At 40.1% G+C, this 16,822-nt stretch overlaps 1 protein-coding gene across 1 annotated transcript in view; it reads left to right on the top strand.

Annotated features, from left to right (window-relative positions):
* Positions 1–16,822, top strand: part of CEMIP (cell migration inducing hyaluronidase 1) — a gene marked incomplete at both ends in the record, with an annotated part of 52,103 nt that overhangs the window by 3,662 nt on the left and 31,619 nt on the right. The window contains 8 exons of the mRNA XM_080626596.1: positions 199–337; positions 1,123–1,359; positions 1,737–1,916; positions 5,885–5,955; positions 6,692–6,787; positions 7,413–7,534; positions 9,722–9,863; positions 10,679–10,870. Coding sequence (XP_080482722.1) covers positions 199–337; positions 1,123–1,359; positions 1,737–1,916; positions 5,885–5,955; positions 6,692–6,787; positions 7,413–7,534; positions 9,722–9,863; positions 10,679–10,870 — 1,179 coding nt within the window. The remainder of the gene's footprint in view (positions 1–198; positions 338–1,122; positions 1,360–1,736; positions 1,917–5,884; positions 5,956–6,691; positions 6,788–7,412; positions 7,535–9,721; positions 9,864–10,678; positions 10,871–16,822) is intronic.

Genomic DNA, 16,822 nt, shown 5'->3' with positions numbered 1-16,822 from the left:
TGTGTTCTTCAAGAACTGGACTGAATACAAAACATGTAATGTCTTTAGTATTTCTATTGGGAGCTGTTTTGGGGGAGGATGGGCAGAACTTTTCAAAAAACTGAGATGAGATCCCAGCACTGGGTTTAGCAGAATGGTATCACCACCTCTGATGAGCTCCGGTGTGTTAAAGCAAATGTCATGACCTTTTCTATTTAGGAAAACTGGTCATTAAAGATGATGTGCAGCCTATCATTTTGCGTACTAGACATATACTAATTGAAAATGATGGAGAATTACATATTGGCAGTGAGATGTGCCCTTACCAAAGCAACGTGATCATCATCTTATATGGGCGGTACGTATGCATGATAAAATATTGTCTTAGAACTTTCTAGGATCTCTCTTCCACAACAGGGAACAAAAATGTTCCTTAAAATTACATTTTCTCATATATACTTATCATCAGTGCTCTGTGGAAAGTTCAGTAGATTTTTAAACAACTTAAATAGCCTGTAAAAAAATGATTCAGTTTTGGTTCTAGTTTTCAAATCCTACTGGAAGATTTGGGCATGCCATAAAATCAGCATGCATCTTGCCACCACTCAAGCTGTTTTTCCAGAATGGGCTTAAAATCCAAGCAGTTCTTTTACTCTGAAAATTCTCCTCCCTAAACATCTTCTCTTTCTGAATGACAGTGGTGAGCAAAAGGATTTACTTATGTCTTGCAGATTGCTACAGGATCTCTCAGAATTTCAAGGATGCCAAACTCATACTTAACAACCACTAGCTCCTGGCTAGGGTCTTAACTTCCTCCAGTATTCAAAAACACAAATGTGTTTTTCAGTCTGGGCTTCAGGCCTCCTCTGGCATGGGTATAATAAATATAACATGTATAATCTGCATTCTGGATTGCTCCTGGTCTCCAGTAGTTGCTAGTATTATTTCAAATAGTTTATTTTCTGTAGAGTGTGGGCAATTGCTGATTTTAGAGTAGTTGAAAGAAATGCATTGCAAATCATGAAATAATGACAGAAATGCATGCAAATCATTTCTCCTTGGGCCACAGCAGAACTAGGAAAGGGTCTTCTTGGCTGTCAGATACAAACCCAAACCTATTCCTTTCCCCAATTCCTGCTGCAGAGCGGATGATAGCAGCCAGCCAAATCCCTACTTTGGAAAGAAGTATCTTGGAGTAAGTAAGGGTGGCACTCTTGAGATCCATGGAAAGAAAAAGCTGTCCTGGACTTTCTTAAACAAGACTCTTCATCCTGGTGGCATGGAAGAAGGTGGATATTACTTTGAAAGGAGCTGGGGCCATCGAGGTGTCATTGTCCATGTTATTGACCCAAAGACGGGAGCAGTTGTCCATTCAGATCGGTGAGTGACTTTTCAACTGTCTAGATGTAAGAATCTTTGGGAACAGGTTGGGGACAGCACCTTAGCAAGCTCAGAAACATGCAGTTTAGTATCTTGTTCAAATGGGTGTTATTGCATGTGTATACGATTCTTTCTAGATCAGTAATCTCCAAAACAAAAGATTGAGTAATGTTACTATCATGGTATTCTGCCAACTAGAGTTTAATCAATTTGGCTTAATAGAAACCCCTAATATACCCTGTTAGATAAGTTCTTTTGCAACAAGATACAATTACTGTAAACAATGCAGAAGAGTTATTTCTATCACTTGCTTTTCAGTACATACAGCTCCGATGCTCACTGAATTAAATGGGTTTTGGGTGTTTTTATCACTTTAGGTTTGACACCTACAGAGCAAAAGAGGAAAGCATACGTCTTGCCCAGTATTTGGGCAGTGTTGAGAATGGCATGATCCTGTCAGTTGCAGTGAACGATGAAGGATCTAGAAACTTGGATGACACAGCCAGAAAAGCAATGACCAAACTGGGCAGCAAGCATTTCCTCCACCTTGGGTTTAGGTATGTGCCAGTCCTGCCAGTTCTCCCAGCACAGAGGCTTTATTATGCTCCTGAGATGTCCAAATAATTCCACTCTCTCAAAGGCACAAAGTTGTTTCACATGGGAAGCAAAAAAAAAAGAAAAAGGGAAACTTCTCCTTGTGAAGTTTTAGCAGTTAATTAGACAGTTTCAGATGCACGCAGGGTCTATATTGGGTATTTTTATTAGCAGATTGAGGAATAGCATATGATTCACATTTAAAAAGATGTTTTTCCAAGATGTGTTCCCATAAGTTACTTATTTCAATTTATTTTTCAGGCCATCCCCCAAAGATTTAAGAAGCATATCTACACACAGTGGACTGGATGGGCTGAACATTAAGGAGGGTAGAATAATAGCTGTGTAGCCCTTGCTGAATACATATAGACATGTATAAAGCATATCCTTCAGCTTGTTTAAATACATATTCTAATAATACTTGTGCAGCACAGAAATTTAGCAAGCATGAATTTATGCTGTGGGCTGTAAATACTCCTGAGGCCAATACAGTGTCTGTGTTGGCACACATACTGTTGAGAATATTTGCTATTTACCCAACTGTAGCCATTATATTTATTGTGTTTATCTGAATTTATGTAGGCTCTTTATTTAAGAGGCACTAAGAGGATCACTGCAGAACAGAAAAGAAAAAATCTCCTTTGTAGGGAGAAGTGACTGGATACAGCAGTCTGTGGGAAGTATCAGCTGGGCATGTGCAGATGGATTAAGATTTGGGGTGTTTGGCAAAGTGGTTTTGTCAAATATTACAGGCATTCATTTGCATTAGATAACTCATTTCAAAGAATCAACCAAGGCTGCAGAAATAGTCTTCAAAACCAGGCTGCCTCCATTAATGCAATGATTTCTCTCAAATACCCAGACTCATATTAATGCCCAGTAACCTTCTGGGTTTCTTTTGAAAGACTGAAATTAGGGAAACAGAAGATTTTTGACCATTATACTATTTTTTCCAGTTGTGCAACAGGAAGGAATTGATGGGTTTGGCATATGTTTATAAAAGTAAATGGCATTGATATTTGTAGGCTGCTGTGGTGTTTTAATGCTAGTTTCTCACTTCTTTGCCGTAAATGCTTATAATGGGAATACCATAGAAATTTATCCAAAGAAGTGTGATTTTCCACACTGCTATTGTTTGTAGTCAAAAAGCTAATCCTTACCATGCTGTTATTTGCAATACCACAATATTTCCTTATATAAATAGGGATGCTGTGGTTACCAAAATGTAGTAGTTGTTGGTAAATACTGTCCCTTTACAGCATACTGATATATGGAAAAATACCCACAACTTGGTGCATTATTTAAAAGACTGCATTTTTAGGAGTGTTCTCAGGGTTTAAGTTCATCAACTTTCAAAACAAACATTGGATAGCAGCTGGGACCAGATTTACAAAGACAGTCGATGGCAGAGTGGAAGACAGGCAGCTTTGTCAGATGTATCCAAGATTTTCTCCTTAAGCATATTGAACTTCTAGTTCAATTTAGTGTAACAAGATGCAGACACGTTTGTTTATGTTTCAGACACATCTATAACTATGAATAAGGATGTATATACCTGACAGGTGCTTTTTGGAATTTATCTTAAAAAACAAGTGCTTAGGGTGAGAAAATTGCACACACATATATACGTTAAAGGCAGGCTCTGACAGAGGAGACTGGATGGGGTTTTTTTCTAACATGGCTGTGTGCGTGCTCTTACCAGTCAGTGCTGGCACTCGGGGTTTGCTGGCTGATCCTGTTGATTTCTGCTTGTCAGAACTTTGCAGGTCCATGCTGATGGCATGGGCATCACTGAGACAAGGGCAGTGTAAGCCCCAGGCAAAAATTTGACTAAGGGAATGTCACATTTTGTAAGATGCCACTGTGTCAGGCTATTCAGCCATGGATTGGGCTTTTTTCTGGCTAGGGTGGTGGTTATGGACAATCTCCATATCTATCTCCAGCTGCTCCATATTCAACCAGACTCTAAAGTTGTGCAACTCCCACTTGCTGTAGCAAAGCTGATAAGCAATGTTGATTTATCCAAAGAGATGCTCCTGGCACCTCTTTGCTGAGTCCAAAACATTAGGAATGAAAGGAAAATCTTGCATTCCTCCTTCATTGTTTTCCTTTTCAAAAGTGAGTTTACTCTTTAAGTGTGAACTGCTTTTTTTTTTTCTTTAACTAATAAATTAAAGTCTTTCTGCACTTGATGACATAGTTGTTCTCTTTGGAATCCCACCCAAATATCACTGGTTTAGCTCTGGATTTACCAATCCATTTCATATAGCCCAAACAGATTGAATGTGTCCTTATGTTTCAGGTTTGAGTGACTTTAAAACTATTTTGTAGCTGTTAAATACCTGGAAGAAACAAGTATTTTAACATATGAAATAGGGCAAAACCTTGAGTTGCAAAACGAGATAGCTTCTTTTTTAGTTTATTTTTTGAGATTATTTTTGGACCCTCACTTTTTCACCTTTCATTTGTTTGTTTTGGTGTTTTTTCTGTCATTTGTTTTGAATTTTATGACCAAAAAAGAAAATCAGTCTTGCCTGCTGAGCGATAGTGTCCTTCCTGCTCCCACCTCCCTTCTCTCCCTGGATGGAGATTACTGCCCAGCATTGCCTTCGGCAATTGGTGCACAGACAAGTCTTCCAGCAGGAGCATCTGGCTCCCTGGCAGGCTCCCGAGGCAGTTGTGCTGGCAGCTTCCACTGATGCTGTCCTGTGCTTGGGCCAAGGACATGCTACTGGGATTGCCTCCCCTGGAGGAGTGTGTCCAGTGTGTGTGTGGGGCCTCAGCATAGCATGGTATGCACTAGTGCTCACTCAGAACCTGCTCCTGCTGCTCCCAGAGCTGCAAATCCCAGCAAAGCCCAGCTCATGCCAGTGGTGATTTGTGTGTGTCGTACTGGTTATCTGTCAATGTCTGTATATGTTTTCTTCTGAAGCCCCAGAATGGTTTATAATTTCACTTTTACCAGCAGATGGTAAATGTAAGGTGACCTGCAAGACACAAGGGTGAATCTTGATGTAATTGAGGGTACTTATACCTATAGAGATATGATTTTAATATATGGGACTGTTTGCTAAATTTAGGGTACAGGTGACAGTCTCCCTATAATGCTAAAAGCATATTTTTTTATACTGTTAGTCATTAAGAGCAGATATGCCTGAAATACTTCTCTTTTGAAGATAAAACTCCCTCCTGACCCCTATTAATTGGGTTCACCTCCAAGGTTGGGAGGCACTTTAGTCTCTCTCTCCATTGCTTCCATGACCTCATCCATCCATGTGGTCATTCTCCAGTGTTGCTGATAGCTATTGAACCTACTTAACCAATAACCATCAGGCAGTAATGACCTTACTTCTGACATGGGATCAGATTTGAGCACACAATTCAGACTCATAAACATTTATCTCTGTTCAATGTTCAAAATAAGGAAACTAGATACCCAGAGACTATCTAGGTATTTTTTATTGTCCTTTGCCAGCCAGTCTGTCTATTAGAAATTCTCATGGGTCATTCCAAAGACAATTGTGACATACAAGGTTTCGACATGAGCTAAATTTATTTAAGCAGAAGTGGTTTCTTTTCATATTCTTTAGTGTACGCGTGCACACACACAAAGGATTTTCAGGCTCCCCCAGGAGTTGCCAGTGTCTCTTAGGTGTATCACAAGCCTCTTAAACATTCATTTAAAAGAGAAATACACTTGTTATAGGAGTGTGCTAAGCAGACATTTGTCTTCGAAAGTCCTTCTCTTTTGATGTATTTACTGAACAAATACAGTCTGTTAAGATATTTTTAATTTTAACTAAGCTACCTTTCACACTAATCAAACTGGTTTGAATCTGTTGCCCCTGAGAAATGCAAAAACATTGGGCCATAAAAAAATATGCATCTCATACATGACATAACTTGATAATTTCTTATTTTCATTTTCCAGGCACCCATGGAGTTTTATTACTGTTAAAGGAAATCCCTCCTCTTCTGTTGAAGACCACATTGAATATCATGGTAATTCATGCACAAAATGCTAGCTTGACATTATCTCTGGAAGGTACTGGACTTATGGCTGAGATTAGTTTTGTCCATTGTGTTTTCAATTGACCCTGGATTACATCGAAACTGTGGGTAATTGATGGTTAGATATATTTGACTAGTCTCTCTGTATATTATTCCCATCAATACAGCTGAAATAGCTGAGTGTGTATGGGGGTATAACCTGGATTATCCAAACCCTGAGATTAAAGGGTGAGATCCTCCACCACCGTAAATCCATGCAACTCCTTAGAACTCAGACACTGCCTCTTTTAGACACAAGGCTATGGAACAAACCCAGTTCACACCAGCTGAAAATTTAATCAGTGTATCCTGCATTGATAGCCTCAAAAACTGCAAAACCATTTTCTTGCAAGCTGAAGACTTTTGAGTCTGTGTCTTTTTGTGACATTTTCAAGAGCAGCTAACAACACAGCTTGCTACAACATCAAATAAAAATAGCAATAAATTACAAATCACTGGTTTTGTATCCTGTCTTGATTTTTGAAGATTTTTCCTCCTGATTGTCCAAGCAGTTATAAAAGTGTCTGAAGCTTCATTCTAAGATCAGTAATTTTTTTCTGGAAGCTGTGCAGGGCTAGTTCAGGATAATGTAGCCAAAATATGCCAACACACAGAGGAACCACTACCTTTCAGTTCTGACTTTTATTGATTGCATTCAGGAATTTTACCAATGTTTGTTTTTGTACAGGTCACAAAGGGTCAGCTGTGGCCAAAGTATTCAAACTATTCAAAGCTGAGAATGGAGAACATTTTAATGTCTCTTCAACTAGTGAGTGGGTTCAAGGTAAGAGGCCTATTTGCCATCTATCTCGGTGGTAAAGACTTGACAAATAGGATGAATCATCCTTTTTATTGAAATACTTTTCCATTTGGGAAGAGTGGACTTGCTAGCTGCTATTTACGTCGCCGCTAACCTAAGTAAAGAACATGCACAGATTCTTTCCCCAGTTGTCTCCAGGACTCTCTGAATAACTGGAATCCTTTTTCCTTTACTGCACTGGGTATTAAATTCCATCTTTTATGATCTAAGAGATCACACACAACCTCTTACTTCTTTTGACTGCATAGTCAGCATGTCTGTTACAGACAACATACAGTAACTGGTTGTAACTTGATATCAAGATCAGAAAAGGCAGCTAAGGAGGACACAGATCCAAAATCCATTCCTATTAATAATGATCCTACTGCATACTCCAATTATGTAGCTTTTAATAACTCCATTCTCTCTTAGCTTGTTACACTTCACAGCATCATTCAAAGCATCTGACAGACTGGCAGGAAGAGGCAGGAATCAGATCATCAGGGAAGAAACTTGGGAGATATCTGAGATCATATTATGCTTCATGCATTTTGCTGCATTCATTAAGGTTGACTTTCAAATTGCTTTTCTTGTTTGCACTTGTCTCCAGATGTAGAATGGACAGAGTGGTTTGAGAAGCCTGATAAAGCAAGATCTAAGGACATGGAGAAGCTTTCTGACTTCAAAGCTGCTCATCCTGATAAAATCTGTAGGCAACCCATTGACATCCAGGTAGGCTTGCTTACCACTTGTTTTAGAGGGGCAAGTCCTTTTTGGACTGACACTGAACCCCAAACTAATTGTGCTTATCAGTGATTTTTATTTCCAAATAAAAGACATCAATTATTTTACTGCTGTAATACATAACCAACAAGATCTGGTATCTTGTATCATTCTGAGACAAAAGTTTAAAGAACTGAGCTCCTTTCAGTAAATTCTGGCTTCTGGCATGAAAAGGAGTACAGATGGGGTCATGGACAGCACAGATGCTATCATGAAATATGTGGTTCCCTGATGGAAGATTAAAAAGAAAAAAACCCATGAAAATTTCAAAGTTCTTAAATAGTCTTGGAATAGACCCTCCCTAAAAAAATTCATCATAGAGTGTAATGAGATGGTAAAGCTACCAGCTGTAATAGGTAAAGCTACCAGCTGTCAGTGAGCCTGCAGTCATTTTTTGGAGTGAATTCTTTTGTCTCTGTGGAAAGAAATCTGAATTCCATTTGGGGCTAAACATAATTATGCCATCAGGCCAGCAAGCTGATGAGAAATCATATACCTTTCCCGAGACTGCGAAAGCCTCTTTAATGGAAAAAAAACACCCAAAACCAAAAAGGCAAATACCAAGATTTGTTTTGCATATGTTCACCATATACTTTATATGTCTACCTGATAAAAGAACTATAGCAGAAGCATTGCCTAGCAAAAGACAATAAAATACTTCATATCTGGTAGTCTGCATACTCTGAACTAGCAGAGTTGTCCTTATTCACAAGAATGCAGCTATTGAAGTAAACGGGAATGCTGACAGTATGGGTGAAAGTTTCCAGAGCCAGATGTCATAAAACATCTCCCCTTGAACAGAAAGGAGAAACTTGCCCTATAATTTTCTGCCAGGTCTTAGCAAATCCATATTAATTTTTGCTTCATATACATGTATTAGAAGTGACAACTTAGTTCAAAACAGGGGTCAGATGTTTGTTATGACACAGTCCCTTCTAGCATGCGTATTAAAAAGGAAACAAGAAAGATATTCTTTTCAAGAAAGAAACTTTTTTTCCTCTACTGTTAAATCACACTTTTTTCCCCATGTATATTAAAACCAAGACAGCTTATTTTGGTTTTATCCTGCAGATCTTAGGGCAAATCCTTAGGTAGTGTAATCTGGTGTTGCTCATTGCTTTCATAAAGTTACGCTGATTTATAGCAGCTGGTCTGCTCCAGCTATGAAACATACAAGGAAATTGAAGATATGATGATAATAACAGAAGTGCTGCACAGCCAGAGGCACATTCCTTCAGCTGATGGTGCTAATCCTGTACATGGCAGTGGGGTGTATGCATTAATAACGAAGGTCTACATGACTGAGAGAATCAGGATCAGACCCTTCATTGAAAGACAGCTTATATGTTGGTGCCTTGTAAAAATGCACATGATATTTGGATTGCCCAATGCAAGGCATCGCATTTTTGTGAATAGGTCAAGAGAACTGCAAGCTATAGAGCTGGAATGTGAAATTCAGCATGACCCTGAGGAGTGACAAGGCTCCAGCAGGAACACAGGCAAGGCTACATATTGCACTGCTTCTTGTCAGGATACAGCCTTTTTTCTCAAGGCAGCTCTACAGAGTGGCTCTTGTACGTGAGAAAAAGCCACCTTTTCTTTTTCTGTTTGGAGCAATGGGCCATACAGCGGCTTGGTGGGTTTTTTTCTTAGAGAGACTGATCCATACAAAGAAGAAATAAGACCCCTACCTCTTCCTTCTGCAAGGTTCAGACATAGCCTAGCCACAAGACATTAAATGAGTGCAGTGAAGAGGCTTGAATCATGAGCTCATTTGGGTACAAGCATCTGTGTTCAGTGTTTTCATCTACCCTAAACCAACAGCAAGAGAAAATCTAGGGCACCGAGGCAGATGTTAGTCAAGCTCAGAATACTCCTCCCAAAAAAGCACATGGTCTTAATATAGGTACAGAAGAAAGGCACGCACCTAGCAATAATCTGTGTAGCTTGTGGATAAAATAGCTGTGTTTGAGCACCAGCTGGAGTGTGGCTGCATAGCACACATAACAGTCATGTTTTGTTGCACAACTGTTGTGCATCACCCAAAACAAAGCAAAGACCTCTTCTGATGGCACCGGTGCTTTGATGAAGTCCCTTCACCTCAAGGTATCACCTATTTTTCTATTCTCATTCCAGGCAATGACGCTTGATGGAGCTGATTTAACAACTGAAGTGTTCTACAAGAGTGGCCATGATTACAGGTTTCTGTGCCACGGGAAGGACCAGACGGGCGAGGGCTGCCAGAACTACAGAGTACGGTTCCTGTGTGGCAGATCTGGTATGTGCCCCATGTCTGAAGGCCGGATCAGGGAAAAGCAGAAATAGTCTTCTGATGACTGTCTCTTGTTCAGTGCAGGAACATCTTGAGTCAAGCTAAAACCTGGGCTGGGCTATTGACACGAACACAGATAAATCTTCAGCACAATTTATCTCAGGAAAAATTCCTGAGCACTAACAGAGGCAACAGGGTGGTGTCTGAAAAACCCAGCAAGGCTATGGCAAATACTTGGCAAGTCCCTTCCTGTAATACCTTGTCTTTTGCTAAAGCACTTCTGGATGAGGCAGAATTAGTCAATCAGTGTGTGCAAAGACGACAGGTTTTGAAAGTAATACTTTATTTTGTAGTTATTGATTCCAGCACCGCTGTCCCTGACCTCGTCATTAGACAGGTCATGAGGATTCTTTGGCGGGAAAAGAAGGTGTGGAAGACTGTTGTTTTGCTGGAAAAAACAGTCATTAGGTTAAAGACCACTTAGCTGCTGTAAATAACAGTGCCCCGCACCCACAAGTGCTGCTGCTCAGTGGGTGTGGTGAAAAAGAGCCACTAAGAGCTACATTTAAATTTAGGCCTGGGACTAGTGGAAAATCCACCTGCCTGTAACTGAAGGAAAACACTTTCTTGTTTGCTCACTTTCGAAGCCAAAGCCAGTAAGAGCCATGTTTTGGAGAGTTAAGTATTTTTTGTTGCATGAGGAAATCATCATTTTTGGTGGCATTCCAGGCAAAAGGAAAAAAAAAGAAAAAAAAAAAAAAGAGGAAGCATTTTCTGATAAGATTAACTGAATTCTCCACCCTTCCATTTTGGCTTTTCAGTGAAACCGAAGCTTACGGTAACCATTGACACCAATGTGAACAGCACGGTCCTGAATCTGCTGGATGATGTGAGCTCATGGGAACCTGGAGACAGGCTGGTGGTTGCAAGCACTGACTATTCCATGTACCAGGCGGAGGAGTTCCAAGTGCTGCCATGCAAAGCCTGCAGACCCACCCAGGTCAAGGTAGCAGGTAAGGTGCTTCGTCTTATCCTGCTGGTGTTGCAGTTCACAAATTCTGTTGTTTGTGCTGAGGTGACTCCATTAAAAACTGTGGAGAGCTGAAAGACACTTGAATTTGATGTCTAGTTTTTAGATGCTTTGGGTAAACATATGCCTTTCATGCTTGAAAACTGTTTGATTCTGATTCATTTCTGCCTTCACTTTTCATAGCTGACTCCTGGTTTTGTCTTCAAGCACACTATTGTATGAATGTATTTATTTAAGAGAGACAAATACAGGTCATGTATTTGAAATGTTCAATTTTACATAACTGCATTTGAAAACTTATCACTTCCTAGAAAGCAGGAGATGTGCACAGCTGATCCAAAGAGTGTGCTAGGGCAGGAGCAGACCGTGAGAGACAGCAAGGCTATGAATTAATGTGCATCTGGCTGTTTTCCTAAGAAAGTTACACTTAACAAGAACCGTAATCTTACAATTTAGAAATACTGTTTTGTACTACTGAAGCTACTGTTTCTCATTTGCTGTGTCTCCAGATGGCATTGCTTAGAGGTGATGTATTAACCAAACATTTCTGGAGTCATGAGGCCAGGGAGTTGTGAGCTGTCATGAACAAAGAGTTGCACTTGCAGAACCAGGTTAGGTGACTAGCTCAAATCCAGAACAAATTGCCTCTGATGAAAAGGCCTTGTAGTCTAATCGTTGTAAAATGGCTTCAGATACTAAGTCCAATTATATAGCATAACCATGGTGAAGCACAGACTGTTACTGATACGAGCATGAAAATGAAATCCAGAGTGGGATTGAGTCTGTGAAGTGGTCTGTTCCTTCCAGAATTATGTTTTGGCATGCTGATAAGCAAAGCATGGAAGTACTACATGAACTGCCTCTTCCAGGAATAGATGAGGAATTTTTAACTTCTATAATTTACTCACACTTAATTTACTCAAAATCAAAGGTTATTTTACAATATAGAGCTACGTAATACCTGAGGCTGTATTTTAAAGGCAGCATCTGCCTGGTGGTAAGTCATGCATATTACATTATCTTACACACTGGCAGTTGCTGTAGGCAGAGGTTTTGTCTGTATTTACAGTAAGATCTTTCTGAGAAACCATAAGGGTATTTGGAACATGCAGTGCACCAGGGAGTTTGCTTAGTTCTGTGAAATGAACTACTTCCTCATTATCTCTGATGCAACATCTTCTGGAAGGTACGGATATACTTCGTTTGGCTTCCTTTGGCGACTGCTTCCCCAAAGAGCTCTAGCCATTCATTGTTGTTTGGCCCTAAAGAGAGATGTTCATCAAGCCAAGAAAAATGTTGTTCACAGTTCGAATGTATCATAGTCTGATGACTTAAAATGTCTAGCACTTTCAAAGAAGACACATTTCCAAGCTGAATATTTTTCTTGAGCAACTTTTGAGCTATTGGAAAAACTGTGCCAGACTAGCATAATACAAGCCACATCATGAAGATGATCTTGGAAGATCGTCAGTGAAAATAAAGATGACATGGGAATGTTTCTCTTCAGGCTTCCCATAATCTACTGAATGTGTGAAATTCATGTAATTAGAGTTATCTTCTGCAACAATGGCAATGAAGTTTAAGGAAATGAAGAAAGGGTTAAAAAACCCAAAAAAGTTCATGTGAATTTTAAGTAAAGAAGCAGTGGAAACACTTGTTAAAGTAATTGTGCTTTTAGTCTCCAATTACTCTTTAGGAGAATTAGGACATTCTTTTTATTACCACAAATGACATGAGCACTGGGGCCAAAGCCTGCCCTTACTTATATCCAGGCAACTCCATTGACGTCAATGGGATTTCACTGATTATATAAATCAAGGCAAAATCTACTCCAGGAATAAAAATTACATCCAACTTTCTTGTAACAAAAGCACATTCACACTAGAAAATAAAATAATCTAAGTTCAGCCTAGATGAAATAAAACCTGGGTGGGGCTGAGATTGTTCCCTAGCTTCAGGAGCCAAGAGATCCCTGAGCTGCTCTTTCCCCAGCCATGATGTAACTTCATCCATTGCCCTGTGCCACGACATGCAGGTAGCCAAAATGAGCCACGGGGTGGGTGCTCTCTATGCCTCCTCCCCTCTGCAGTGCCTGTAGCTTCCCACAGCCTGCACAGCTCTGCAGGCAGGCAGCAGTACCATAGTGGTGGGTTGCAAGGTGTGTTCATTGCTGGAGGAGGCAAATACCACGACTCTGAGCGCTTTGCTTGCATTGAAATTGGTCTGCACACAGGTATGCACATATGAATCCACCGTCCTGTGATCAGGTACTGACTTTGATAAAACTTATTGTGATTCAATTAATTACCTGTGAGACTTCTGTTAAATCATAGAATCATAAAATGGTTTGGGTTGGGAAGGACCTTAAGATTATCCAGTTCCAACCCCCCCTGCCACGGGCAGGGACACTTTCCACTAGATCGAGTTGCTCAAGGCCCTGTCCAACCTGGCCTTGAACACTGCCAGGGATGGGGAAGCCACAGCTTCTCTGGGCACCCTGTGCCAGTGCCTCACCACCGTCGCAGTAAAGAACTTCTTCCTTATATCTAACCTAAATATCTTCTGTTTAAGTTTGAACCCATCACCTCTTGTCCTATCACTACAGTCCCTAATGAAGAGTCCCTCTCTGGCATCCTTGTAGGCCCCCTTCAGATACTGGAAGGCTGCTATGAGGTCTCCACGCAGCCTTCTCTTCTCCAGGCTGAACAGCCCCAACTTTCTCAGCCGGTCTCCATACGGGAGGTGCTCCAGTCCCCTGATCATCCTCATGGCCTCCTCTGGACTTCTTCCAGAAGTTCCATGTCCTTCTTATGTTGGGGGCTCCAGAACTGTGCACAATATGTGGGGTCTCACAAGAGCAGAGCAGAGGGGGAGGATCACCTCCTTTCACCTACTGATCACACTCCTTTTGATAGGGCTTTATTTTTTCCAGTGACACATCATCCATTGTGTTAAGGGGGATTGGCCAACAGAGGGCAACCACAGAAAAATAGCTGGCAAAAGCAGTGTGCTTGCTTCTAGCCTTAGCACAGGTGAGCACAACCTGTGCTTGTATGGCCACGTTAGGCTCTTAATTGCATGAAGATGTTTAACATAAATGCCCGTCTGCCTTTTGCTATGTGAGATATGCAAGATTGCTTTGCTCCATTTGAGAAAAAAACTTCAACACAGATTCATTTATATGTGGAGTCTCAGAGGAATGTAATTTGTAGTAAGTGGCATGTCTTAATTTTCCCTCAGAGGTTTAGTTTAAGAGCTGAAAACTCCAGAAGTCTGCCCTTTGAAAGACAAATGATAAAACCATTCCTACCCATGATGATTTATTTCCTTTTAATCTTTTCTCTTTTTTTCCTTTTTTTTTTTTTTTTTTTTTAAACAAAACCTGAAAGTCAAGTCTGAACTACTTAAAAGTCTCTGTTTAAAAAAAGGCAGAAAACATTTGCTTTGTGGACAGACAATTTGGTGTTTCAGCTGCTTGGCATACTAAGGTTTGATTGTAATTGATGCTCTCATCATTTAATAATATTTTAATAGACACAATTTAGCATATTGTGCCAACTAAATCAAACTTATTTGTTAGCTCATGTCCTATTTATATTTGATACTTTCTGCTGAAAACTCACACTTTCTTTACATGCTAGGAACGGATTGATTAGAAGCTGGTCTTTTCAAAACAGCTTAAGAGTGTTAATACTGAATTGCCATCAGGTTTTAGTAGGATTTAGTTGTCTAACTGTGGACTTCTGCAAATCACAGTGTAGAAAGTTGTGGAGGACACCCAGGGAATGACCTTATGCCCTCCTTTATTACATTAATGTCAAAACTGTGGCTTCCATGAGTAAGCCTGGTTTGCATGAGGACAGCTCTTCAGGTCCTGCTCCCCATCAAATGGTCACTCACTTAAATGGAACTATTTTTTCTCCTGTTGCCTCCTTTGTTTTTCACTTGTCATTTTTGTGCCTAGATTATTTTCTCTGTGGGAACAGATTAAAACTGTTTGATCTTCCAACTTCACAAGGTTTGGGGAGGGACAACAGTATAGGGCAGAGGGAGGGAGGAGGAAGGAAGGAAGGGTTGTGTTGCTATGATAGAATTGGATAGTAGGAAAGATCAAGTATTTTGTGTAGTTTCCCTGGGAAACAAGTCTTATCTTCATCTTGGTTGCTCTGTATGAAGTTACTACTAATGCTGATAAGTTTCACCATGGAACAAAAATGATGAAATGCTCTTTTGTGCTACTATATGTTTTTGATAAAGCATGAAAAAACTGTTTGTACCTTGCATAATTACTCCAGTTATCCCACATACTGGTGAATCTATGATTACAAGCACACATATCTTAAATCCTGCTTATTGGATTGCAAATACTAGAGAGAGATAGAGTTTACAGTGATCTTGTTCTTGAATAAAAAATGTAAATCCATAGTTGTCTAAACTGCACAGCGTGTGTTGGCATTCATCTTGTGCTATAAGGATGGGAGAAGATACTCTGCTATCAAAATTCAGATACTTTTAGAGATTTAGGGGGTTCTGTTTAGAAGTTGGCATCGTTTTGGCTGGAACTTGCCAGAAACTTTTTTTTAAGCCAACCCTGCTGCTTGAAGGCTAGGCAGGAAATGTTGTGATATGGCACTTTCAAACAGTCTTTCTGAGCTCTTTCTTCTGCCTCTGGGTATTGCCTGGAAGCAAAGTTGACGGAAGCATACTCAAGTTGACATAGCAGTTCAGAAGAGTTGCGTTTGGGCCTGATTTAAATAAGGAATTGATACCTTTGTCCGCTAGACCTGCCTAGTCTTCCCATCCCAGCTACAAGAACTTAAATGTCAGCATAAGGAAAGAAAAACCTGGCCATTTGGAGAAGGAAAACCTAGCATTTACAGAAGTATGTTAGTACATTGCCAAGTAGCTGCTCCAGAAAGAGGGTGTGAGATGGGACAGGAGTGGCCTTAGGAAGAGTGTGACACTGCCACTGGGATAAAACACTTACAGACCTCTCAGTGCTCAGTTAAAGTCAGCATGAGCAGATGCATTTTCCCCAGTTTATATCAATCTTCCTGTTGCACCAATCTGCGGCAGTAAGATCCACTTTTTTCAGCCTTGAAACCAAACAGCTACAGAGGCTTTGATCCAATAGAGTATTTAATAATTCACTTAATAATATCCATGTTAAATCAAGGCTCTTCACACTCCTACACCAGAGGGTGTATTTCCAAACTTTGCAGGGTACCATGCAGGATCTTGAAGGAGAAAAGGGACGAAGGGCTGTAATAGGATGAGTTACCCAGCAGGAATATCTCCCCAAAAGACTTAGATTAGCCCTGAACTCCTTACAAAGTTTCATCCTTTCTGCTGTATGTTTTGCTTTATAGGCTTTTTGGTTTTGTTTTTTGTTTTTTTTATTGTAAACTTAGTTTTCCATGTGAACGTTAGGAATACAAGGAATATTTATTCGTTAAGACATCAGGTTGTACTGTATGACTCAAGAAGCTGATCAACTCACCCAGATCATTCTGCGTTGCATTGCAGGCTTGTGGCTTAGGGATGCAATAGCAAACCTCATCAAGATAATTCAGAATGACAATTTGACAGGATGTCTGTGTGAACATTTGTTGGTTATTAAATATAAGGAATAAGGGCATTACCACCAGTGATGATAAATATCTGGCAAAAACACCAAATCTGACAGAGGCCTGGGATGGCATCTACAATGAATTGCACTGATTAGAAAGATGCCCTGAAGGATTCACTGTCACTGGATTACATGGATCGAACTTACAAGTTTGTGTTTAGCATTTCCTTTAAAAACCTCATGTTTAGGAAATGTTAAAAGATCATGAAAGAGAAGGTCTTGGCCTTAGAGAGCCCAAAGAAGAACAAAAGACGCTTCAGAGAAAAAAATAAATCCAGGAGCATCTTAGCTCCACTTTATCTTCAC

Source organism: Psittacula echo (genome assembly GCF_963264785.1).
Source record: "Psittacula echo genome assembly, chromosome: 10".
Classification (NCBI taxonomy): Eukaryota; Metazoa; Chordata; class Aves; order Psittaciformes; family Psittacidae; genus Psittacula; species Psittacula echo.
This window is presented reverse-complemented; position numbering and strand designations above follow the sequence as displayed.